This window comes from Bos mutus, chromosome 7 (genome assembly GCF_027580195.1).
Source record: "Bos mutus isolate GX-2022 chromosome 7, NWIPB_WYAK_1.1, whole genome shotgun sequence".
Taxonomy (NCBI): Eukaryota; Metazoa; Chordata; class Mammalia; order Artiodactyla; family Bovidae; genus Bos; species Bos mutus.
Genome location: NC_091623.1, coordinates 58,087,849 through 58,114,002, shown reverse-complemented (window position 1 = coordinate 58,114,002; position 26,154 = coordinate 58,087,849). Strand labels below are relative to the sequence as shown.

Sequence of the window (26,154 nt, the reverse complement as noted above, 5' to 3'; positions counted from 1 at the left end):
ACATCAGTGCTGCTGACACAAACCACCTCTGCCTTCACCTCTGGGAACCACTTTCAAAGTCTCAGTGGAGCTCCGAGCAGCAATGCTGGAGGCAAAGCTTCTGCCTTTGAGAGTGAATGAGATGCTGGGAACCGTAAAAGGTCATTAAGGGCTTGGGTTGGTGATATAAATGAGGGAGTCAATCACTCATTCATCCATCCATACATACATCCATCCATCCACCCATCCATCCAACCATCCATCCATCCATCCAACCAGCCAATCATCTACCCACTCCCACACACCCATCCATCCATCCAACCAACCATCCCTCCATCCAACCAACCATCTAACCATTATCCATCCAATTATACATTCATTCAACCATCCAACCAACCATCCATCCAACCAACTAACCATCCCTCCATCCAACCAACCAACCAACCAACCAACCAACCATCATCCATCCATCCATTCATTCACCCAACCATACATCCAACTATCATCCATCCAGCCAAGTTCTTCTTCTCTAACTACCAGAAGCCAAATAGCACACAGAGATGACATGGCCCTCCAAGGCCAAGCCTAACCAATCAACACCGGTCTCCCGTCTCCTCTGTGGCTCAAGCTGTGTCTGATGGTGACCTTCAGAGCTGTATGAAAATGCTGCCACAGGAGGAACCCAGGACTTCTGGTTCCCAGATCAGAAAGTGGGATGAAAACACACGAGGATACCATACCACTAGTGACGGAAGGGGGTGCCCTGACCAACTGAGCCTGTGGCACCCTGGGAAGGAGTCGATGGTGGGACACAGTCACTCACGGGTAGGTAAGTCCCCGCCCATGCAGGGGGCTGCCCGAAGGAGAGCTGTGAACCCAGGTACCAGGTGTCATGCTCTACTAGGAGCCTGTGTCCCCAAAGAGTTCTCACGAGGTGGTTGCATCGCCCCCAATGGAAGAGGAAACTGAGGTTTGGCTCAACACGAAGGCTTGCCCAAAGCTCCATGGAGCAAGTGGGAGCCCAGGGCCCTGCATCCCAACCCCCATGTCACCTTTGAGTGGCTCAGAGCCAGCAGAGAGGATGAGAACAGGTAGGGTAACAGCAGAGGACGAGGGCGGGGTGGGTGAGGGGAGAAAGGCAGGAAAGGAGCTGCCTCACCTCAGTCTTGAAGGAGGCCTCGTCCTCCGAGTTGGACTCCTCCACTTCCGGGGGCTTTTTGATCTCCCTGGACTCGTTCTCGGCCTTGACCTTCTCCCCTTTGGTGCTGCCCTTGTCCTTGGCCGGCTTTTTGTCCGAGAAGGAGGAAGACGAGGTGCGGGGCGAGGTGCTGGGGGCACTCCTCGACCCCTTGGAGCTGCTCTTCTTCTGCTTTTTGGCGCTGGGCTTGGGTGAGTCGGCAGTGGCCGGCCTCTTGCTGGAAGACTTGGGCGGGGGTGGTGGTGGGGGCCCGCCCTTGGGGGACATGCCCTCCAGTTTGGTCTCCTTCAGGGCCATCTTGGGCTCCTTGAATGCAGCCTTGGGTGGCGGGGCCTTCTCCTCCTTGGGTGGCCGGCCCTCGCCCAGCTTCCGCGCCGCGTCCTTGGCACTCCGGGCCTGCTCGCGCTCCGGCTCCTTGGAGGTGCCTCGGCTCTCTGAGTCCTTGCGCGGCCGCTCCCGGTGCTCCTTGGTCGCCTTGTGGGCCTTGCAGGCCTTGCTGCTCTCCTTGCTGGCGTCCTGCAAGGCCGGGCAGGAGGGGGGACACAGTCACGCAGCATCTCGGGGCTGCCCTGCTCCGCCTCCCCCGACCGCTACAAAGTATAATCCACCTGATTCAGACTCAGCTAGAGAAAATCTTCCATAAAGCTTTGAAAAAGTAAGGCAGCAGATGAGAGTTCTAAATGGAGCTATCCCTTAAAGCTACTAGGAAGCGTCAGCAGGTCATGGGCGGCTACAGGCTGACTCCCCTGAGGGATTCAAGAAGCGTGCAGGTGAGTCAGATACACACAGGCCAGCCACACCGACCACGCCCTTCAGGCACCTCGGGGAGTCAGAGGCTGCCAGGCACGGGGCTGGGGGCACCAGCAGGTGGGCCCCTTTCCTGTTCCCACCAGAGCCAGGTGCCTCCCCAGGTGGCCCCCACCCCGCCTGGACAGCCTGGCCCCGATGCACACCAGCACAGGGGCTCTTTGATCTCCCCTTGATCTCTACAGTCACATTTACTGAGTGCCTACTGGGTTCCTGGGCGCTGTGCATGAAAATTGGCTTCTAGAACCCAAGCCGCCTGGGCAGCTCTTCTAAACCACGTGTAATTCCAGGATCCCCACCTCAGAAATTCAGAGGGTTGAGGGTGGAGCCTGAACTCTGGCGTCAATAAGCCAGGTCGGGGGCTCCCACTGGAAACAGAAGCGGCAAGCAGCCCTGAGTTGGGCCTCGAGGAAGGTCAGGTCGGGGAGCTCCAAGCATGTGTACCTGTGCAGAGCACAACCACCGACCTCACCAGGCGACGGTACAGGACAGGCAGGGCAGTCAGGGAGTGTCCAATCCCCCCACCCCCAGGCAGCCGGGAGCCCCATCTGACACCGGCTGTGCCCACGCCCCGTCCACACCGCATCAAGCACCTGCCGCACGGCCACGGTTCCGGGACAGGCACCTGGACTCGGCCCCCGACCCCGGGGACAGGCACATGGCTGGACCAAGGCTCTCAGGACCCAAGCTCACCAGAAACCACGAGCTACCGGGTGGAGGAGCAGCCTCACTCTAGGAGCTCACCCCACGTGCTGAGGGATTTAGGTGAGCCAGGGGAAGGCCCAGCAGCTGGGCCTCTGCTTCCTGTGCTAACAGCCCTGGAAGCAGCCACAGAACCCTGTCCACAGAGAGCCCAGAGACGGCACAGCCTAGCCACCTGCAATCTACTTGAGTCCCACACCAGCACCAGTGGCTCAGGGGCAGGCCCATGGGGCCATGGGGCCCCCGTGCCTCCTAGAGAGAAGTCGGCCCCTGTGCTCTTCACGTCACCATGGTAGTAGGAAAAGGTACTCACATCACGAGCCTCCCTTCAGAAGCCTGTCTGAAGGGGTACCCCTGGGGGACTGGCTGTGGAATGGGGCCTGTCTCGGGGTTCCACTCCCAGCAAGCAGCTCCCCCAAGGAGGGAGGCAAGAAACAGAGACCCCTGCACAACTCAGGCCTATTCCTGCAGTGTCCACACACCTGCCTGGGCCCCCAGACCCCAGCCCCGAGACATGGAGTGGAGTCCCCCAAAGGGCAGGTCCACCAAGAGCCCCCCAGCCCCAGTCAGCAGAGCCTCCCCACCATCCAGGGTCTGCCCACCTAGCAGGGGCCTCAGAGCGTCGCCTCCTCAGCTGGAGCTCTGTACAGGCTCCTGGGAGGACTGGCTCTCTAAAGTCACACACTAAGTCTGGAGTGTGACGCAGAAGTGGTGAAACCCACCACAGTCGTGTCCTCAAAGCCAGCAAGGACCCCAAATGGCTAAGAGACTAGTGCTGGAGAAACAAACGCCCACTGGACTGACTGGCCGACATTGGACAAAGAGAAGTGAGGTGCCTGAAGCTACAGGTGCCCTGCAGCGGGCCCTGTTCCTCTCCCAGGAGGCTCTAGGCTCCCCTCTAGGGGGCTATGGGCAGGAACAGGACCACCAGGGACCAATCTACCTGGGGCCACAACAGCCAGACTCCCCAGCGGCCCTGGGGCACTACAAGGGCCCATGCCATGCCTCCCCACCCCCAGCCTTTCCACCAGTCAGCCCACAGGTCCGGACAGCAGACAGCCCATCTGAGGGAAGTGCCAGGGCCTCTGTAGCCGCAGGAAAGGATGACGACTAGGAGGGCAGGACTGAGAGAGTCTGTTGGAGAGCTATATGCAGCAACCTTCGCAGGGACCCCCTGAGCTGCAGCACCTGGGGCTGCAGGAAGACGCTGGACCGGGCAGGGTGGAGACACAGACCCCAGCCTGAAGGCCCCCAGAGCACGGCAGGTGCAACTACCGGTATAAGGGCCCCAGGGGTCTCAAAGATCTCAGCAAGAGATGCTGCCAGCAGCCCCTGCTAGGCAGGCCACTGTGGTGTCCTCAATACCCAGAGGGCACTTCCTAGGGGACTTGCAAGTGACATGCCAGAAAGAGATGGCAACTCCCGCACTTCCCACTCTGCACAGACCTCTAGACAACTGTGGGTGACTGAGACAGAAGCTGCCAAGATCGTGAGTAAGAATTTTTTTTCCATATAAGTCTCACGAGGTTCAGGGGAGGACCACAGATGCCAGTACGGGGAAGACCCCGGACTCACACTCCATACTTGGAGATTCTGGCCTCACGTGTCCAGGGGGCTTAAGTCAGACAGATCTGAGGATTCAGAGACCTAGTGGCCTTGTGGAAAGTGCCAAGAAGACCTCGCCCAGGTGACAGGCCCTCCTCCAAAGCTGCTGATGAGCATCAGGCTGTAAGTCAGCCTGAGAGCTCGACCTGTCCCGCCTCGGGTGCCCCAGGCCCCCGACACCCAAGCACGAGTGGAGCAAAAACCCTGCCAAGATGAGAAGCGAATAAACTTTCAGGGTGGGTGGCAGTGAACGATTGGCAGCTGCCCTAAGAGCCAGGCGGAGCTTGGTCTTAGGGACACAGCTGTGTCAGGTGGCTGCGGGACAAGATGCATACTTGGGAACTTCTGCGTCCACCGCGATACCAGCCCGAGGGCTTGAGGCCATGCTGTGATAGTTCAGAGAGGGAGGTGTTGGGAGGACAGAGCACCCCCTGCCTGACCAGCTGAAAGAAGATGATGAAACATTTCTTCTTGGGGCAAATAGCGTGCTTGCCCACATGGTTCTACCTGGCCCTTCCCCCAAGTAAGCTCTCTGCAGAGAACTGCTGACAAAGTAGAAAGCGGAGCCTAGAGCAGCCAAGGGAGGGGCGCCCAGCCCCACGGAGAGGGTGTCCGAGCTGCGCTAGGGAGCGGCAATGACGCGCTTGGTCCACGGCCCCCAGCACATGAGCCTCTCAGGGTCTGTCCCAGTGGTCCTAGGCCCTCTGACTCAGTGGCAGGAAGAATAGGGCAGGCTCTTTGGCCTCAAGAGGAACAGAGAGAAGACTGCGATCACTTGGCTGTCCATGAGGTCAAGAGGGCCAGCCTCCTGACCAAGGGGCAGGGCAGCCAGGCGGGCAGAGATGAGCTCCGAGAGGAGGCCAAGGGAGCGAGTCCGGGGATGGGAGGTCCAGCTCTGACGCGGGGCGCCCTGAGCCGGGACTCACCGCCGGGCCCCAGCGCGCCCCCAGGACTGGGCCTGCCGCCTCACTAACCTTGGAGCCGTGGGACGGTTTGGTCTTCTTGGGGTCAGAGAAGGCAGAGAGTGGAATTGTGGGTAACATGGGGTAGTCGGGGCTGGGCCTGGACACCGTTTCTGCTCCTTCAGGAATTACCATCACCTAGTGATAAAGAAGAGACAGATGTTATCAATGGGCAAGGAGGCAGACTGGAAATCCCATCGCCAAGAGGAAGCCTGCTGTGGGAGCTTCCCTCTGGGAGGGGCTGGGTGCTGAGCACTGGAGCCAAGCGGGCTGGGCAGAGAGCGAAGAAGCCGGGTCCCAGGAAGGCTGAGTGTGGCAGGCCTGAGGGCCAGCTGGAAGACGCGGAGCGTGCAAAGGAGCACGAGGAGGAGTCGAAGCCAAGCTGCCCCGCACAAGGCAGGGAAGACAAACCAGAAGCACGGCCGGGACAGGTGAAAAGCCAGCCAGACGCCCAGAGCAGGCAGCGTGGTGGAGGCAGCACCCAGGTCCTGGGTGCCTACTCCCTCTCCAGCCTCAGGCGGGTGAGCTGGACAGACATAGGGCGCATGGCCAGGCTGGAGGGGCCCCAGCCAGGCTCCCGTGGCCCCAGCCGAAGTGGGAGGAGGCTGCAGGCACGTTCTCAAAATACTGACAAGAGCGAGCTGATACTGCCAGCGGCCAGCCACTCAGAGGGAGCCTTCCAGATGGTGATGAGCCAGAACAGAAGAATAAAGTACACAAGATGATGAAAAAGAAAGCATTCAGCTTGGTAGAACAGGCACCGTGAACAACTCTGAGAACCTGTGGTTCCCCAACGAACCCCAGCTTTCATCTGAGGAGGCTGAGGTCACACCCGGCCACAGCCGTGGGGACGCTGGGTTGAAAGGAGGGCGGTGGGGCCTGAGGTGGCATTGCTCGTCGGAGCCTGTCTGACCACAGCGCTCTGAAGCGGGCTCCCAGAACACGTTGGCCCCGCCAGGCGCCCAGGGATCATGCCCTCGAGGGCCTGCACACACGAAGGCCACTCGGACGTGACTGAGTAGGCAGCCCAGGAGGACAGCAGGGCCATGGGGGGCCTCGGTTTGTCCCCTCACAGACCTTCCCCTCCTTTCATTACATCTCCTATCCCTTCAGAGGAAGGTCCTAGGCTGACCCAGTCCCAGGACACGCGTGACTGCCTCCTGTGTCCTTGCCCTGCGGTGAAAACCTGGGAGCACGTGGCTCCAAAAGAACCCATCTCACCGCCTGCCGCTGAAGGAGCCTCTACTTCTGTGCAGCTCAACTGCCAACAGGGCCAAGCATGAGACACACTGCCGAAGGCCAGGCGACCACCCGGCCAGGCAGGAAGTGGCTCAGGTCACTGCCGAGGCCAACTGAGTGTCACGCGAGGAGCGACAGGGCTCACGGGACCCCAGGGAAGGGGCTGCACAAAGAGCAGACCTCGTGGCTCACAGACAACTCACTCCTCCAGTTCTTCCAGCGCCGATGTGGACATCAACACAGGCAGCCTCCAGGGCTACCTGCCACCAGAGGGGAAAGGCGGCCCACCTGGGAAGCGATGCCCCAACACAGCGAACAGGGGCTGGGACTCAGGACTCGGGAGCCACAGTCCCCTGGAGGTCTTGGGTGGCTCCTAAGAACTGACAGCACTGCTCTGCCATCAGCCTGGAGCCTGAAGCCCACAGCCCCAAAGGGCGAGAAATTCCTGGGCAGCCGGCCAGCTCTCCGGGCAGCACCCCCAGGGCGAGGACAGCACGGGGCGGTGCAGCGCGTAGGCGCGGCCTCCCTCCCTGCTGGCACCTTCTCCCTTGCCTCCCGCCCTCTGGTTTTATGTGTTTGGATGCTGCTCACTGAGCCTTCATCTCCGCAGAGCAAACACCCTCCGTGGGCAGCCAGGGGCTCAGTGCTGCGTCCTGGGCCCTGAGAGACCCATGGACACTCTGTGCGGCTGCCTCCCAGAGAGCGGTGACCACGCAACCTTGGGGGAGCACCCAGGAACCGCTGGGGAAATACTCTGGAAAGCATCTGGCAGCGACGCCAAAGTAGAGAGGCAGAGCTGGGGAGGACCGCTGCGCCTGCCAACTCCAGAGCCGACATCTGTGTAAGGCAGCCCCCATCCCCACTCCGTGACCAGACTTTGTCAGCCGTCACGCGCAAGATTAGGGTCACACACTCATCCTTTATTAAGGACACAGCAGACCTTAATCACACATCCTGCAATGAAAAAGTGATTCTTTCATATTGTTTAAAAAGTTTATAAAAAGACCCAACTGAATTAAGTGAACAGAAAAGAAGGACTATTCCCAAGAGCCAAAGAAAGCCAAGCTAAAGGCACACACTGGGGAGGTGGTCCTGCCCTCACAACACACACACACAGGCTGTCACACCCCCAGCCGACTCCTCCATGCCAGGCACAGCATGTCTGGTGTGCTTAGCCCACATCCCCCGCCTGGCACAGTCCAGCACCCCCCCACCAAGTGGGCACCCCATGCTGCTCTCCAAGAGCCCTGACACGTGCTCCAGCCCCACCACCATACCGGGACCGCTTGCACACAACTCCCTACAGAGAACTCCCCACAGAGAACTCCCCCTGCTACCACACTGGATCGCTGGCACACAACTCCCCACAGAGACCTAAGTTCTGAGAGCCGACACTCTGATCAGGCCCGAGTCACAAGGACAAACCCCCAGAAGCCTGCATCAGCAGGGAACCCCCCAGATGACGCAGCCTCTGAGTGGCCTTGCCAATCCGGTTAAAAACTGGCTCCAGCTCCACGCCAGGCTGGGAGACTGGCCTCACACCCACTCCTGCCTCCACCCACCTCTGTGAAGGAAGATGCTAATTACCCACAGCAACAAAAAACTTCAGGATAACTAAAGACTAGTCAGTCATTTGCAACAGACAACGCCCTGGTACAGGCTAGGGATGCCTGGGTCCTCTCCAAAGCTGCTGGGTGCCGCCTGTACTACCTGCCTCTAAGGGTCTCGGGCACCCGACTACATGCTGGGAAGCCCCGGGTGCCCACAGCACAATCAGGGGCCATGTCAGGACCACAGGGAGTGGCGCACTCACCCCGCCGGCCATCAGGAGCTTGTACCGGAACTCCACAGTGGGGTTGTTGAACGTGAGCTTCTCACAGCGCAGGTGGTTGACAGGTGGGTTGCCCTCCAGGTTCAGGAATAGATCGTAGGTGAAGCAAACCTTCCTCGGCTCCTCCTTGAACAGAGAAAACAAGGAAGTCCGTTTGGTGGGGCAGGAGGTAGGGACAGCCAGGGGCAGGTGGACATGCTCCCTGCCTTCTCTCCCCTCAGACCCTCGTCCGCTGGGTATGTGTCTGCCCATTAACCTGCTTACCCAAAATAAATTAACAGACTATTTGCAGAAGACCCAGCAAAGTAGGCTCCACGACAGAAATAAAGATCTGGGTGACGGTCTCAGCTGGTTAGTGAAGCAGTCGATCCTGCCGACGGTGGCCCCAGCCCCACACACACGCCCCTCAACCCTCACAGTGCTCGGCCCACAGACGGGGACGGCGCTCCAAGACGCACAGGCAGTAAGCAATGATGCCGAGCCTGGCCAGGATCCTATAGCCTCACCTGCAAGCCCCTTTCCTGGAAGGGAAATTTCTCCAAAGACATAAAAGTGACTAACAAGCACATGGGAGGCCGCTTCACACCATTAGCCACAGGGAAATACAAATCAAAACCACAGGATTCTGCTCCACCCCTACCAGGACGGCCAGCGTTTTTTGTTTTTTACATTTTTTTATTATTTTTTTTTACTTTACAATATTGTGTTGGTTTTGCCATACATCAACGTGCATCCTCCACGGGTGTACACGTGTTCCCCATCCTGAACCTCCCTCCCACCTCCCTCCCCATACCATCCCTCTGGGTCATCCCAGCGCACCAGCCCCAAGCTTCCTGTATCGTGCATCAAACCTGAGCTGGCAATTCATTTCTTATATGATGTTATACATGTTTCAATGCCATCCTCCCAAATCATCCCACCCTCCCCCTCCCTCACAGAGTCTAGAAGACTGTTCTATACATCAGTGTCTCTTTTGCTGTCTCACATACAGGGTGTCGTTACCATCTTTCTAAATTCCATATATATGCGTTAGTATACTGTATTGGTGTTTTTCTTTCTGGCTTACTTCACTCTGTATAATAGGCTCCAGTTTCATCCCCCTCATTAGAATTGACTCAAATGTATTCTTTTTAATGGCTAGTAATACTCCATTGTGTATATGTACCACAGCTTTCTTATCCATTCGTCTGCTGATGGACATCTAGGTTGCTTCCATGTCCTGGCTATTATAAACAGTGCTGCGATGAACATTGGGGTACACGTGTCTCTTTCAATTCTGGTTTCCTCAGTGTGTATGCCCAGCAGTGGGATTGCTGGGTCATATGGCAGTTCTATTTCCAGTTTTTTAAGGAATCTCCACACTGTTCTCCATAGTGGCTGTACTAGTTTGCATTCCCACCAACAGTGTAAGAGGGTTCCCTTTTCTCCACACCCTCTCCAGCATTTATTGCTTATAGACTTTTGGATCGCAGCCATTCTGACTGGTGTGAAATGCTACCTACCTCATTGTGGTTTTGATTTGCATTTCTCTGACAATGAGTGATGTTGAGCATCTTTTCGTGTGTTTGTTAGCCATCTGTATGTCTTCTTTGGGGAAATGTCTATTTAGTTCTTTGGCCCATTTTTTGATTGGGTCGTTTATTTTTCTGGAATTGAGCTGCAGGAGTTGCTTGTATATTTTTGAGATTAGTTGTTTGTCAGTTGCTTCATTTGCTATTATTCTCTCCCATTCTGAAGGCTGTCTTTTCACCTTGCTTATAGTTTCTTTTGTTGTGCAGAAGCTTTTAATTTTAATTAGATCCCATTTGTTTATTTTTGCTTTTATTTCCAATATTCTGGGAAGCGGGTCATAGAGGATAAAAAATGGAAAATAGGGACTTTCTTGGCGGTCCAGTGGTTGAGACTGTGTGCTTCCAATGCAGGGGATGCAGGTCTGATCCCTGAGTGGGGAACTAAGATCCCACAGGCCGTGCCAAAATTTAAAAAATAATAATAAATTTTTTTAATTAAAAAAAAAAAAGGAAAATAACAAGTGTTGGCGAGGAAGTGGAGAAGCCTAGAGGGCACTGCCAGCAGGAATGTAACACAGGGCTTCTTTGGAAAAGTGGACGAGAGTCCCTCAAAATGTTAAATAGAGAGTAACTACATGACCCACCGGTCTCCTCTGGATGTTTACCTGACAGAAATAAAAACACACATTCACATAAAAGCTTGTAAGCTGATGTCCATGGCAGCATCACTTGCTATCGTCGCGAAGTGGACACAACCCCAGCATCTACCAGCAGGTGGCTGGATGGACGTGCTGGGGTCCGGCTGCACAATGGGACGGCATCTGGCCAAGGAAAAGAACCAAGCACTGACACGTGTCGAGACAGGGATGGGCCTCAACACCACCATGCTCAGGGGGAAGGCCACGCCGGATACGGTTCCACATGCATGAAGCGTCCAGAACAGACAAGTAAGCCCAGAGACGAGAGTGGCAGTGGCAGGAGGTGGCGGGGGAGGATGTGGAAGCTGCTGGCCACTAGGGAAGAGGTTTCTTTCTGGTATGATGAGACTGCTCTGGAATTAGAAAACTACTATGACCACACAACACGGTGAATATACTCAAAACTACCAACTTGTGAATCACACCTTGAATGTTTAAAGTACTGTCTGCGGGAGAGAAGCAAGCAGGAGTCTGAGGAACCAGCAGAGGCTTCTCAGCAGTTGAGAGGAGGTGAGCAAGGAGGGCAGGGGGGTGAGGGCTGAAGGAGGAGGGCAGGGCAGCCAAGCCATCGCACCAGCATCCCTGGGCCCAGCATCTCCTGGGCCCGCCTCCTTTCACCCCTTCCTGCCGCCACAGCACACCAGGACCCCAGCCACTCTGCCATCCCTGGGCTGGCAGCACGAGGTGAGCCTGGTGACCAGGTGATGCTGGGGTAGGGAGAGGCATGGATGGCTATGTGGGAGCAGGCTTCTTAGCAAAGGGGGCAAGAATGAGGTCCCGCAATTGCACGTGAATGACTCTGCCCCCCAATCCAGGCCACAGAGGTAGAAGGTGCACTTGCCACATGACAAAGCTGCGGGCTCTGCCCTCCAGGAGCTGCCACTCTGGTGAGGAGACCAGCAAACAGGCTCTCTCAAACCACACCAGGGCACTGAGGTGACCCCAACCTGGCCTCTCCCCTGGCAGCCCTTCTCCCCTGACCTGGCCAGCTCCCCTACAGGAAGAGTGGGTTCCTACCCCAACCACCTATACCAGACTTAGAAATTGGTCCCCTGCCCGAAGTGGACACGTGACCTAATCTGGGATGATGAGATAAGGGAGGTCCACCGAGGAGGGCTTCCCCCCAGGTCAGAAATGACACGGCGAAGAGAAGCGTGTCTCAGCGTGTCTCGACATCTCTCCTCTTCCTGACCATCTGAGACGGCACACCTGAAGGCTAGCACCAGCCACAGGACGGGCATGGAGGGAAGTGAGGGCGTCGCAGACAGGAGCCCCAGCCCCACGGAGCCACTCGCCCCTTCCTGGGTAAGGCTGTGCTCCTAAGCCTCGACTTCCTCCCCAGCAACATAGGGAGGATGAGCTACAGCCACAGCGCCCAGCTCCGCACCACCCAGAAATGAAACTGCTGTCTTCCCAGGAAGAGGCTTGCCGACGGCACATGGAGACACGGGACCTATAGCCACAGGATCCCCCGGGGGCGGGGGGTAAGGCTTCCAGGGGTGCTCCCCAGCTCCACCCACTGCCAAACTTGGCTCCCGAGGCTCAGCCCAGGCCTTCCCCTTGCCTCTGCCCTCTTTGGTGACTCCTACCACACACACACGGAGTTGCAGCCTGGTGGTACAGCGACAAGGCTAGTCCAGCTGCTCCCACACACACTCTGCCCCCTCAGCCGGCCCCTCCTCATTCTGTCGCCCCCTCCCACTCAGCAGCTTCTGCTGCAGCCCCCTCTCCATCCACGGACTTTTAACCAGCCCTGGCCATCCCCAACCCCCTCCTTTAACACCTACCAAGGGCTGCCCTCCAACAGCCTCCGAACACTATCCTCGATAGTGTTCATCACAGTCTGCAGGATGCACATCTTTTCTGTCCCCAAGGGGCAGGCAGCACTGAGCAAGCACCAGTGTCTGCTGGACGTGCCCACATGCTCCTCAGTCCTGCAGAAATGTGTCGGGGGCCTGCAGTGTGCCCACAGCACCAGCGGGGCTGAGGAGGGTCTCCTCCCTCCTGAGCCCTCGGAGCAGTGGCCACACTAACGGGACATGGACACCACTCTGTAACACGACCCTGTGCAGCATCCCCGCAGCTGGGAGCTCTTACTGTCCCCATTTCACAGGTGAAGATGCTGAACCAGGGCCAGAGGACATGCCTGGTACCCAGGGTTGATCGGCAGTGTGCCAGCAACGCGCTCCAGGCAGGCAGTGTTCTCTGGAACCCCTGGCTCCTGGAGCAGTTCCCACACCCACACAAACCCAGCAGGGCGACGACGCACTGGACCAAGCAGCGCCCAGGGGTAGTTCCCTGGGATGCCCGAAGGTGAGTGGTAAGGAGTAGAGCTAGGGGTGGCGTCCGGGCTGGGCAGAGGCCTCCCCCAGCACCCAGCGTGTGCCCTGCAGTGGACACGGGCCCCAACGCACACTGATGACCGGAGCTCCCTAGGGACAAGACCTGGGGCCAGAGAAGCTTAGGAATTTCCAAATGGATGGTGGACCACTTTCAGCCCAGTCACCAGGAAACCAGTCTCCTGAGAAAGCTGAGAGACAGGTAGGACCATGGCGCCTGGGAACCGGCAGCATGTGAGGTGAGGAGAGGCCAAGTTCAAGTTGCACCGGGAGGCAATCCCAGGAGTAACTCCCTTAGTCATTCCCCTGGGAACTCCAGGGCTGGCTCCAAGTGTTCTCAGGCCAGGCCCTGCACTCCCCAGGTCAGTATCTCTCTCTGGCCTCAGCAAACTAAGATGTGAAGGCACTGGCCCAACTGGTGCCACCGCCCAAAGCCAGGAGCACGCGCACCTGTCCACAGCACTGTCCGGGCAAACAGCCCCCAGCCCTGGGCCAGCTGACCAAAGCTCTGGATCAGCCCCTGTCCACCACCTCGGACCCCCAGGGCCCACCCCAAGGCCGCCTCCCTGCAGCTGGCAGGGCTGACCTGGAGGACACCCCACGACCCCCCTGCCCACCGCCACTCCAGGTTGTACAAAAGACTCGTGCAGTGCAGCCTCACCAGCCGAGGAGGACACTTGGTTCCTAAGAACCCTGAGGCAGTTTCCTCTGCCCACGCTGGTCCCAGGGGCCTATTTGACATTCTCATAAGAGGCCCCAGGGTTCCCACATTCGCTGAGCTTAAAGGAAAACCAGGTAAACCCAAATCTGATCAGGGCCCAGCCTACTTGTTGGGCTGTAGGCAGAAATATCCCTAGGGGACCACAGCTTCTGAAAACACTTCACAAAGGAGAGAAAGGGAGAGAGAGATGGAAAGAAAGAAGATTTAAAGAAGCATTAGACAGCAATCAACAGCAATGAACTGGGTTTATCTGAATCCTGATTTGAACAAATTACTTCAAAACATGTATGTGAGACAATTCGGGTAACTTTGACATTATTGAGTATTTGACATCAAAGAATTATTGATTTACTAATTTCTAGATTTGATGATATCCATTAGGGTTTTTTGGCTAACAGTCTTATCTTTTCCAGCACAGACTGAAATCAGAACCTGACTGAGATTCCGCACCCCAGTGTGGAGATGAGCCACGCGCCGCCTGCAGGTGAGTCACTGCTGCCACGGGGGCGGTGCTGCGCGGCCTGCTCCGCTCCCCTCTCTACTTCGGTACATGTTTTTTGGTTTTCTATATTTTAAACGTTTACCTGTCCATGGCTGGTCCCACCCCAAGCTTCCCTGCAGCTCCGCATCTGAGAATCTACCATCTAACCACTACCTGTGTGAGCCGACTCCATCCTGCTGCAGGGGACAAGGGCGAAGGCAGGCCCAGGGCCACCCTTCACGCCCCTACACCTCCCCCAGCCAGGATCCTCTGTGGCGGGTGCATGTCTAATGCTCGGCTTTGTTGTTGGCACTCCTGCCAGCCCTCCCCCACCCCAGGATCCTCCGTGGTCACAGGTGCACATCTAACACTTGGTCCCGTTGTCAGCACTCTGCCAGCCCTCGCCAGCAATGGGCAGTTGGTGGGAGGCTTTACATGGCACCTTCTTTCATCCTCCAAAAGCTCTGAGAGTTCGTTGCTGTTTTCACGGCCCCTTGGGACAGGAAACTGAAGGTTAGTGGCATTTGATCTTTGCCAAGGTCACACGGAACCAATAAAGGTGGGCAGACACCAGGTGGGCATACTGCAGCCTTGGGCGTGTGCAGAGCCCTCTCTTCTGTGCTCCTCTGGGTCGGCCCGCGGGTCCCCAAGCCCAGGCTGACCAAGATGGGGGCTTCCAGGCAGCGGGAGAGAACTGCTGATCACTGGGGAAAGAAGGGAGGAAAGCAATCCCTGAAATCCCACTGCCAGGTAGGCAAGTGTTTGGGGAGGTCCACGAAGGCAGCTTACAGGATGACGGCAGCCCCGGGCAGGGAGGCCAGGTCCATGACAGCTGCTGTGAGCGAAGGGGCTCGCCGCGCCGGTGCACCAGAACCAGCAGGGCTGAGGGCACTGACACAGCAGAGTCCACAGACACCAAGGTTGAAACTGCCCCTCCTCCCTGCACCCCCACACTCACACACACACCAAAGTTGTTTCTGGAAGGCTGGTTACAGTAGTTACTTCAAGCAAGTAGGCTGGAGAGAAGACTTCAAACCCTTCCAACCTACATCTATCACCTCTGTGGTCATAATAAGAGAAAAACTTTTAAAGTGTTAAGGAAAGCAGTGCATTGTGGGCTCCAAACCATGGACTTTGGGGTCTGAGACCGCTCAGATGTCGAAACAGCTCTGCTGCTACCTTGCTGTGTGACACGACCTGCCACTCCACCTCTCTGAGACTCGGTGAGAGGAGGGAAAAAACTCCCAGGGTTCTGGGTGCACAAGGGCAGGCAGGAAGAGAGTCTGTGATGCTGGCCAGCACCGTGGTGTGGGGTGGGGTGGCAGCCATCAGACTGCCCAGGAGACCAGGAGGTCACCCAGCAAGTGAACGTGGGGACCACCAGGGCTGGGTGCAGAGGACATGGTCACCTGATGGAAACAAGTGCCCTTGTGCTGGAAGTTAGCTTTGGTTATCTGGAGCCCTAACAATTTAACACCAACAGGAGTGGGAAAGGAGCCAGCAACATGAGCACACATGTAAAATGGCAACCTGATGAAGAAACTGGGACAAAAACAGATCAAAAAGAGGAAAGGACAAAGCATGGGATAAGCCCATGGGCGCTTGGAGCTCAGGGGGACCCAGCCAGGTGTCCTCGGTCTCCTCCCCGCCCCCATCTAAGACGCCTCGGCCTTGGTGCTGTTACTACAAAGAGACACAAGAGTCAGATATGCAAAGACGCAAACAACCTCTCAACCTGGAACTGAGCCAGTCTGACCCCAGGAGAGCACCCAGGCTGATATGGACAAGCCCCTCACCACTGCCTGCACTTTGGGGAGTGACCATGCAGATGACCCAGTGACACCTCTTCTCTGGCTCATTCGTTCTTTGGAAGCATTTCTCTCCCGGGCTCCACACCTGCCCTCGAGGAAACAACAGATGCTTCTGGGGTCCCATACAGAGAATGCTACAGGGAAATACTGAGCACACGGCTGGCTGGCAGCCCCGTGACCTTCCTTGGCCTCCTCACAAAACATGCCCTCTGTCCTGGCTCCTCAGTGATCCACCGGCTAGGCCAGGCCCCCTGGATCAACCAGCAAGGTCCTCAAGGCAGAGCACAGGCTGCCCACCTCCTGAGCCCATCATGGCCACAGAGAGCCAGGGAATCAAGGGGCTGTGTGGGGCAGGCGGTCTCCCCACTGGCCCCTGGGGTCGAGGGCCTAATTACTCAAGACTCACTCTCATCTGCTGTCTCAGTTCAAACTGAAGGCAGGTGGGGAACGCTGGACCAGTCACCACCAGCAGCCTGGACGCCCAGAGCCGCATCCCCTCTGGGGGATATGAAGGAGGACCTATGGGCTCAGTACTGCCCACAACAGGCGCTGGCCCCCCAGCACAAGCCAGCAGGAATGTCAAAAACATGCCTCTGAGGGCTTCCGGCTCAGAAGCTGGCCTCGCTGTTTCATCTTACTTTAAAAAAACAAAAAAAAAAAACAAAAACCTCTTTCTGAAGAAAACCACGCAAGCTGCCTAATAAAATGTACCAAGACACCCCTTTCTGTGACTTCAGTTAAAGGCACTGGAGAGAAGTCATGGAAAGTTAGTGATGGTTAGGGCTCAGGGTCCAAGAATAGCCTGTTGTGGGGGCGGGCTGGAGGGCAGGGAGGATGTCTAATATTAGCAGAAAACAACTGGAATAAATGTCTTCGTGTTTTAAGTCTCTGAAAATTGAGCTGTCTCCTGAAGTCAGCATGCACTTTAAAAAATTTTTTTCTGTTATTTATTTTTTGGCTTTGTGTAGGCTTTTCTCTAGCTGCAGTGCCCGGGGCAGCTCTCCAGTTGTGGTGCATGGGCTTCTCACTGCAGTGGCTTCTCTTGTTGCGGAGCACGGGCTCTAGGTGTGTAGGCTTCAGCAGTTTTGGTGCGCGGGCTTAGTTGCTCTGAGGCATGTGGGAATCTGGTTCCCTGACCAGGGATCGAACCCATGTCTCCTGCACTGGGAGACGGATTCTTAGCCACTGGACTGCCAGGGAAGTCCCCAGCACACACTCTTGACGTGTTTCTCTTTCTCCCCGCCAAGTATGTTGTTAAGCTGACAGTACATCTCACGGTGAAGGGAGGCAGAGACCAGAGGAAATGGGGTCAAAGTCAGCTTCAGGGAAGATTTCACAGCCCAAACAGCCCGGCTGAGGGTTCAACACCCACATGTGCCGAGGTCAGCGTTCATTCCCTGACAGACATCGCAGGGCACAGGCAGGGGCCGCCGGCCAATGTGAGATGCAGGAAATGACAGAGCAGGCGTCTCTGAACTTAACCCCTTGTCCCCACCCTATCACTGACTCTCTTCTCCACTCCCTGGTTTCACCAATCACTCCAAACCAAAAACTCAGGACTAAGGGACAACCAGCTTTAATTTGAAAAAGAAAAAAAAATAAGATCAGCTCCCCCACACCTGCTCACACCCGAGACCAAGCCCCCAGACGCCCCTCTCACATGACCCCTAGACACCGACTCTGCTTCCCCAGGACATAGACAGGTACTTCCAGTCTGGCAGCCGCTGAGTTCCTCCCAGGAGGCGCCTCCCAGGAGGAGCCGGGTCTGCCCAGTCATGTGACTGTGCTACCGCAAGACAAGCTGGGACAGGAACAGGAGAGGCACCTTGGCAAGGCCACAGGATCTCATGTCCAGAGAGGTAGATGGACCCAGAGGTCACAGGGATCGACGCCTCGCTGAGGGTCTAGAGCACACCCACCTACCACACACAGACCTAACAGGCCATTTTTTAAAATTTATTTATTTTAAGCTGTGCTGGGCCTTCGTTGCTGCTCATGGGCTCTTCTCTAGTTGTGGTGCAAGGGTTTCTCAACGCAGTGGCTTTACATGTTGCAGCTCTCAGGCTCTACAGCGCAGGCGCAGTAGCTGTGGTACACCGGCTTAGTTGCTCCAAGGCATGCGGGATCTTCCCAGACCAGAGACCGAACCCCTGTCTCCTCAATGGCAGGCGGACTCTTTACCACTGGACCACCAGGGAAGCCTCCCTGAAAGGCCTCTTACATGGCAAGTGTGATGACTTCAACATGGCCTGGGTGATATCTCCAATGCTCCCCAACATGTTCACCCCTCCCTTCTGAAACTGCGTCCCCCACCTTCACCAGGAAGAGCGTCTTCCCGTCGGCTCTGCCCCACTGACTCCACCACCCACAAGGGTCTCAGTGAGCCTGGCTTCCTAAGGGGAACTTTCCCGCATTCCCCCTTCTCAACGGGTTCCTGTGACAGGGGCAGAGTAGACCTCGCCGCCCTCAGCCCTGCTCATCCAGCGCCTCTTGCCCTGTCAGTCCGGGAGCCCACCACACATGGGTCTGGATCCACTTTGGTCCTTTATGTGTCCCAGACTTGTAAATATCTGCTGCATGGATAAATCAAAGAAAATAAACCGGGGGCAAAAAAAGAAGAGAAGCCATTTCCCCTCCTCCCAGTAAATAAACTTTCCTAAAACCCCCCAACTGCCAAGAATAAATGACCATGGCGCCCCCTGCTAGATGCCATCTTCCTACAGGCAATTTCCTCCACTCTCTGAACAGATGTTTCAGAGCAGGCTGTCAGTGGGTGGGCTGCAAAGACAAGCTCGTGGATTTTTAGATGCCCTGTGCCAGACCCAGAGCATAACCATAAAAGAGAAAACGACGAGAAACTGGACTATCAAAACGTAAAGCTTTTGTTGGGCTAGATATACCGTTCAGAGAATGAAAAGACAAACCACAGACTTGGAGAAAATATGTATAAATCACATACTGGATGAAGAATTTGTATCCAGAGTACTGTATATAAAGAACTACTCAAACTCGACAGTAAGGAAAAAAACTAACCCAATTTTTTAAAGAAGGCAAAAATTCTGAACAGCCCACTTCATTTGTCCAAAGAAAACATATGAGTTTCGAATAAATACATGAAAAGATGCTCACAGTCATCAGCCATCAGGGAAATGCAAATCAGAACCTAATGAGGCACCAATTATTATACTTCATGTCCATCAGGATGGCAACAATCAGAGATATGGAAGGTGTGGGCCAGGATGTGGAGAAACTGGAACCTCAGACGCGGCTGGTAGCAATATAAAACGGTTCGGTCCCCATGCAACACGATCTGGCAGCTACTCAAGTTATGGGCTTCCCTAGTGCAGCAGACAATAAAGAATCCACCTGCCATGCAGGATACCTGGGTTTAGAGAAGGGAATTCCTGCCTACAGAATCCCATGGACAGAGGAGCCTGGAGGGCTACAGTCCATGGGGTCACAAAGAGTCAGACACGACTGAGCAACTAACATACACGCACACGCGTGCACACACACACACACATGGAGTTAAAAATAGGATTAACCGAAAGAGCCAGCAATTCCATCCTTAGGTACACGCCCAAGAGAAATGAAAGCGCATGTGCACAGGAAAACTTGCATACAGAATAGCTAACAAGTGGCGACAACCTGAACGCCCATCAGCTGACAAACGGATACACAATATATGGCCCATTCTGAGTGGAATAAATTCAGCTCTAAGAAGGAACGAAGCACTGGCACGTGCCACAGTGTGGATGAACCTTGAAAACATTACAGTGAGTAAAAAAAGCCAGTCACAAAAGGCCGTAAAAGTGTGGGACTCCATTGATATGGAATGTCCAGAACAGGCAAATCCAGAGACAGAGAGTGGATCAGTGGTTGCCAGGGGCTGGGGGAGGAGTGAATGGCGAGAGACTGCTCAATGAGGATGGGGTTTCTCTCTTGGGAGAGATGGAAATGTTCCAGTGGTGATGGCTACACAGTTCCGACTATACTAAAAACCAAAGAGGGGCTGCTCTGACAGTCCAATGGTTAAGACTCTGCACTTCCACTGCAGGGGGAATGGGTTTGATCCCTTGTCAGAGAACTAAGATCCCACAGGTCACACGGCATGACCAAAAACAAACAAAAAAAATCAGAAAAAAAAAAAATGAAATGTACACATTAAATGGATGAATTATACTGCACATAAATTAGACCTCAATAAAGCTATTAATGGCTTCCCTGGCAGCTCAGCTGGTAAAGAATCCTCCTGCAATGCAGGAGACCCAGGTTCAATCCCGGGGTTGAGAAGATCCCCTGGAGAAGGGAATGGCTGACCACTCCAGTATTCTGGCCTGAAGAATTCCATGGAGTGAATAGTCCATGGGCTCACAAAGACTCGGACACAATTAAGCGACTTTCACTTTACTTTTAAAGCTATAAGGAGAGAGACTACTACACGCTCATTGGAAAGACAAAGAGACAACTGATGTAACCAAGCGCTGAGCAGCAAGACCACTCCTCCACTGCCGGTGAGGGTGCCGAGTGGCAACCACAAAGTTGGACATACCTGTGCTGTGTCAGCCCGCAACTGCCCTCCTGGGAACTTACCCAAGGGGGCTCAAAATTTATGTCCACACAAAAACCTGTCTACAAATGTTTACGGCAACTTTATTCTTAATCATCAAGACCTGGAAACAACCCACATGTCCCTCAACCAGCAAATGGATAAACAAATGCAGTATTATCCACACAATAAAGAGGAATGAACTATTCATTCACGTGATGCCATGGATGGATCTTAAGTGCATCTCGCTAAGTGAAAGAAACCAGACACAAAGGGCTACATATTGCGTGTGTCTATTTATGTGACATTCTGGAAAGGCAAAACACAAGGATGGAAAACAGATGAGTGGTTTTGAGGGACCGAGGGTGGGGGGAGGAGCTGACTTCAAAGGGACAGCAGGAGCAGGTCTGGGGAGGGGGGTCGGGTCTGTGCGGTGACGTCGTGGTGGATACATGATTATCATGTCAAAACCCAGAATGAACTTCACTGAAGACAAACTCAAATGATAATAATCATAACCAGGTGGGTGGGGGAAGGGAACCCAAGACAGAGCACAGACGATGACTAATGAACTTAAGTGTACACAAGTGTGTGACACAACCACACCAACAGCACTGGAGGAAAAAAGAGATGTCACAGAGAACTCTCAACGGATACTGGGGGTGGAAGACGGAAAGAACTGCATGCAGACACCATACTCTTACTTCTCACAGGAATATGACTTCAAGATTCTCAAACAGCTTTCAAGACATACTAAGGTTAAACAAGCAAGCAACTACATTGCATGGAGGGAGAGCCAGGGGTCTCCCTTCAGAGAAACAAGTTAAAATAAGTTACAGGGCAGGGCGAGGGGGGATGCTAGAATGAACTCGGGGTGCGGGACTGGAGTTGAGGCATAGGTATGAACTGACGTTTACTTCGTAGACAGAGAGATGAGCATAGGTGGGAAAGCTAGTACACAGGCACACGCTTCCCAGATCTGTCACCTGAGGGACCTAAAAGCACTGATGGCCCAGGAGCAATGAACACATTTTGCTCCCAGATCTTCGTTTTGAAATACCTCCTCCAATAATAGGGCCCAAGTTCTAGTGCTTAGTCACTCGGTCGTGTCCACCTCTTCACAACCCCATGGAATGCAGCCTGCCAGGCTTCTCTGTCCATGAGATTTCCCAGACAAGAATACTACAGTGGGTTTCCCTGATGGTTCAATGGGTTAAGAATGGGCCTGCAATATAGGAGACACAGGAGATGCAGATTCAATCATTGGGTTGGAAAGACGCCGTGGAGGAGGAACAGGGACCAAGGGTCCTTGGAAAAAGGGCTGATTCTAGGGCTGGGGCAGGGGAAAACCTAGATGAGCCAGGAGCATCTTTGTGGTGCCAGAAAGCGAGGAAGCACCCCCAAGACATGGGAACGTGATGAAAAGGCACAGGGGCTAGCCGGAGGGAGCTTCCACCTGCAAGGGGACAACAATCTGAACCACAAATTGAGTAACAACAGACCTGGATTGTAACCCATCCCCCACACCCCACAAGCACTCATGAATCCATGCTGACATAAATAAATGGCTGAATAAATCAACGCACGTACAAGGCACAACTACCTTACACAATAATTCCAGCTGATAAATGCAGGAGGAATGAGTGAAATGGGAATCACCACGGAACACCAGTAATGGAGGCTAAAACTAGTGAGTGGGACTTGAATAAGAAACAAGTGAGGTTTCCCTGGTGGCTCAGTCGTAAAGAGTCTGCCTGCCAGTGCAGGAGACATGGGTTCCGATCCTGGTCCGGGAAGATCCCACACACCGCAGGGGAACTAAGCCACGCGCCACAACTATTAAGGCTTGTGCTCTGGAGCCTGGGATCTGCAACCATGGAGCCCATGTGCCGCAACTACTGAAATCCACACGCCCTAAAGCCTGTGCTCCACCACGAGAGAAGCCACCGCAATGAGAAGCTCATGTACCACAACTAGAGAGCAGGCTCAACTCGGCGCAACTAGAGAAAAAGCCTGGGCAGCAACAAAAACCCAGCACGGCCAAAAATAAAGAAATAATTTTTTTTTTAAAGAGGCAAGTAACCTGCATACTTTTAAATGCAGGAAGTACTACACCAACGTTAATTTTCTTTGTTCTGACCCTGTGCAGTGGTCCTGTAAGATGTTAACACAAGGGGGAGCTGGGTGTGCGTACACAGGAGCTCTCTGTATGATCTCCGCAACCCTTCCGTGTTCCTAAAGTTTCTAACATTATTTCAGAGTAAAAAGTTGAAACAACAGTCATAACTATGAGCCAGTCCATCCTGGTTGGGTTCTCAAAGATCTTTACGTATATTTGGAGCAACCTGAATTTGCAAATCTACCTCTTACTCTGACTGTGAATTTTATGGAACTGAAAGACTTACAAAGTCTTTCCGATAAAATCTATTATCCAAACTGAGATGTGGAGTAAGTATAATACCAAACTTCAAAGACATAGTATTTTTAAAAGGGAGGTAAAGTAGCTTGCTGATTTTAAAACACTGATTACACATGCTGAACTGGTAATATTTTGTATATATGATATAGGGTTAAATCAGTTACAGTATTACAATTAATTTCACCGATTCTCAACCTTTCTCAGTGTGCCTACTAAAAAGCTTCTATCACATACATGGCTTCCATGTTTCACTGGACAGCCAGGACACAAGATAGAATTCACTTGTTGGAACAAGAAGGGCTTCAAGGACCTCAGGCCACTTCAGGGACAAGGAACAGATAATCGGAGGAGCACTTCAGCAAGACTGTTCCTTTAATTGGTCTTCGGAGACTTTTGTCCTGGACAAGCTGCCTCGTCCAGGCATGTTCTCCCAGGCCACAACCAACACCCCTGATCACTTTTCAAAGGAACAATTCAGCCACAGCCACGAGCTGTGGGTTGCAGCCCACCAGCTACGAGCTACAACTTTTCTGGGTCAACATGTGATCGGAGGGCAACCGTCTGGAACCCCCTGGACGAGCTCAAGCTCCCAATACAAAGAAGTTCACATCACACATTCACTCTGTCATAGCAAATCCTGTCAGCATTTAAAAACGGGCACCTGCGACTTCCCTGGTGGTTCAGCAGCTAAGACTCCACACTCCCAATGCAGGGGACCTGGGTTCCATCCCTAGTCAGGGAACTAGATCCCACATGCCGCAACTAAGAACTCACACACCACAACTGAAAGATCCTGGATGTTACGACGAAGATCGATGATCTTTGTGCTGCAACTAAGAGCCAGCACAGCCAATAAAGATATTAAAAATAAATAAAAAATAAAAACAGCACCTACCCAAGATTCACAAAGAACTCTTACATCTCAACAACAAAAATAAAATGGGCAAAGGACGTGAATAGACACGCCTTCAAAGAAGATATACAAATGATCAACAAGCACATGAAAAGACGCTTTGCATCATTAGTCACCAGGGAAATGCAAATCAAAACCACGATGACATGCCACGCGATACACACAAGGACGGAGGTAATTCTAGAAGTTATTAACAGGGAATTCCCCGGTCCAGTGGTTCAGAGAACGCCACTGCAGGGGACATGGGTTCGATCCCTGGTCAGCGAACGAATCAAAGTTATTAAATAAAAACAGGAAATAAGGGTTGTTGAGGATGTAGATAAACTGGAACCCTCAGACACTGCTGGCAGGAATGTAAAATGGTTCAGCCATTGTGGAGAACACTTTGGTGGTGTTTCAAAAAGTTAAATACAGAACACCATGACCCAGCAACTCCACTCCCAGGTGTAAACCTAAATAAACTGAACGCTGGTTTTCAAACAAGTACCTGTACACGTGTTCACAGCAATGCTATATATCAGAGCAGCAGGTGATTCTCAACAGCCAGCTTGATTCAGAAATAGCCCAAATGTCCTCCAACAGAGGAAAGGAAACAAATTGTGGTACAGCCACAATTACTCAGCCATGTATGTATGTCTGCTCACTCGTGTCTAACTCTCTGTGACCCCCTGGACTGTATCCCACCAGGCTCCTCTCCGTGGGACTTCCCAGGCAAGAATACTAGAGGGGGTAGCCATTTCCTCCTTCAGGGAAACTTTCTGACCCAGGGACTGAACCCACATCTCCTACATTGGCAGGCAGATTCTTTACCACTGAGCCATCAGGGAAATCCATTCAGCCATGAAATGAATGAAATTTTGATACAGGACAATGTGGCTGAACTCACAGTTATACAGCCAGACATGGAAGGTCACATGGAGAACAACTGCTTAGTGGATATGGGTGAATGTCTTGGGACTAGATGCAGAGGGCCACTGTCCAACACTGTGAATGCCATTGACTTGCTCATTTAAAAATGGTTAATTTTACGTTATGTGAATTTCACCTCAATAAAAAAAAAAAGGTGTGTGGGAGTGGGTGAACTGACACACAGGCTGTACCACCAGGTGTCTTGACAGACAACAGCTGCCCCTCCAGAATCAATCTGGCTCATTCTTTTAGGCACCCGCTCAACAAATATTTATCAAGTACAAGTGTTGTCTGTTTGCCAAAGGCTGGCGGACACACTGAACAAAACCGGCAGGGCCATGCCCCAGAGAACTGACCTTCCAGTGGTGGAGTCAGGCACCGGACAGGCAGACCTGTGTTCATTCCGGTACTGGGGACGGGGAGGGAGAACACGCCAGGAGAAAAACCAAGGTCAGATCTGAAGGGCAGAGCAGGCCCCTAGATTCTCCCACGTCATAACAGTGTAACCCTGGGCAGGCTCACCATTCGAGCCTTCCATCTTCCCCTCTACGAAATGGGACCATGGGACCAACCCTTCTATGGGACTATGTGACGGCTGGAGGAGCTGTCAGGGAAATTGCCTAACATAGCCATTGGCCTATTATCATCCATACTTTTCCCCAAAGTGTAAAATTACCTGAGGTGCTGCAACATTATAAATAATATTGCTCAACATTTATAACATCTCAGTGAGTGCAGAAGAACCATATGACAAAATTCAACACCCGTCTGTTATTTAAAAAAAAAAAAATTCAACAAACTAGAAACAGAAGACATAAATGAAAAGCCCATAGTAAACATCATACTCAACAGCAAAAGACTGAAAACGTTCCTGATCTTAGAGGATGCCCTTAACGAAAGGATGCCCACTTTCACCACTTTTCTACAACACCTAGGAATTCACAGCCAGAGCATCAGGCAAGAAAAAGAGAGAAAGGAAAGGAGGAAGGAAAACAGAACGAGGAGGGAGGGAGAGGAGACAGGAGGAAAGAAGGAAGGAAGAAAAATTGGAAACCACGAAGTAAAACTATCTCTGATCACAGATGATATAATATTATATGTAAAATTCCTAGATTACACACACCCAGAAATCTGTTAGAACCAATAAACAAATCAGCCAAGTTATAAGATACAAAATCAACACACAAGAAATCAGCCACGGTTCTATATGCTATCAATGAACAATGTGAAAAGAAAACAATTCCACTTAAAATATCATCAAAAAGAATAAAATACTTAAGAGATTAACCAAGGAAGATTTGTACAATGAAAACTATAAAACACTGCTTAAAGAAATTAAAGACAAAGATATCCCATGATCACGAATTCAGAAAAATTCATACTGTTAAAATGTCAATACTGCCCAAAGTGATCGAGGGAGTCAATGCAATCCCTAACAAAATCCCACTTTTTTTTTTTTTTTTTTGCAGAAATAGAAAAC

At 53.2% G+C, this 26,154-nt stretch overlaps 1 protein-coding gene across 2 annotated transcripts in view; it reads right to left on the bottom strand.

Moving 5' to 3' along the window:
- MLLT1 (MLLT1 super elongation complex subunit) overlaps window positions 1-26,154 on the bottom strand; it is a 67,613-nt gene that overhangs the window by 8,605 nt on the left and 32,854 nt on the right. The window contains exons 4-6 of one of the 2 annotated variants that reach the window (XM_070373839.1): window positions 8,306-8,449; window positions 5,266-5,391; window positions 1,139-1,693 (exon numbers count right to left, since the gene is read on the bottom strand). In XM_070373839.1, coding sequence (XP_070229940.1) covers window positions 1,139-1,693; window positions 5,266-5,391; window positions 8,306-8,449 — 825 coding nt within the window. The remainder of the gene's footprint in view (window positions 1-1,138; window positions 1,694-5,265; window positions 5,392-8,305; window positions 8,450-26,154) is intronic. The other variant, XM_070373840.1, reaches the window with a different exon arrangement.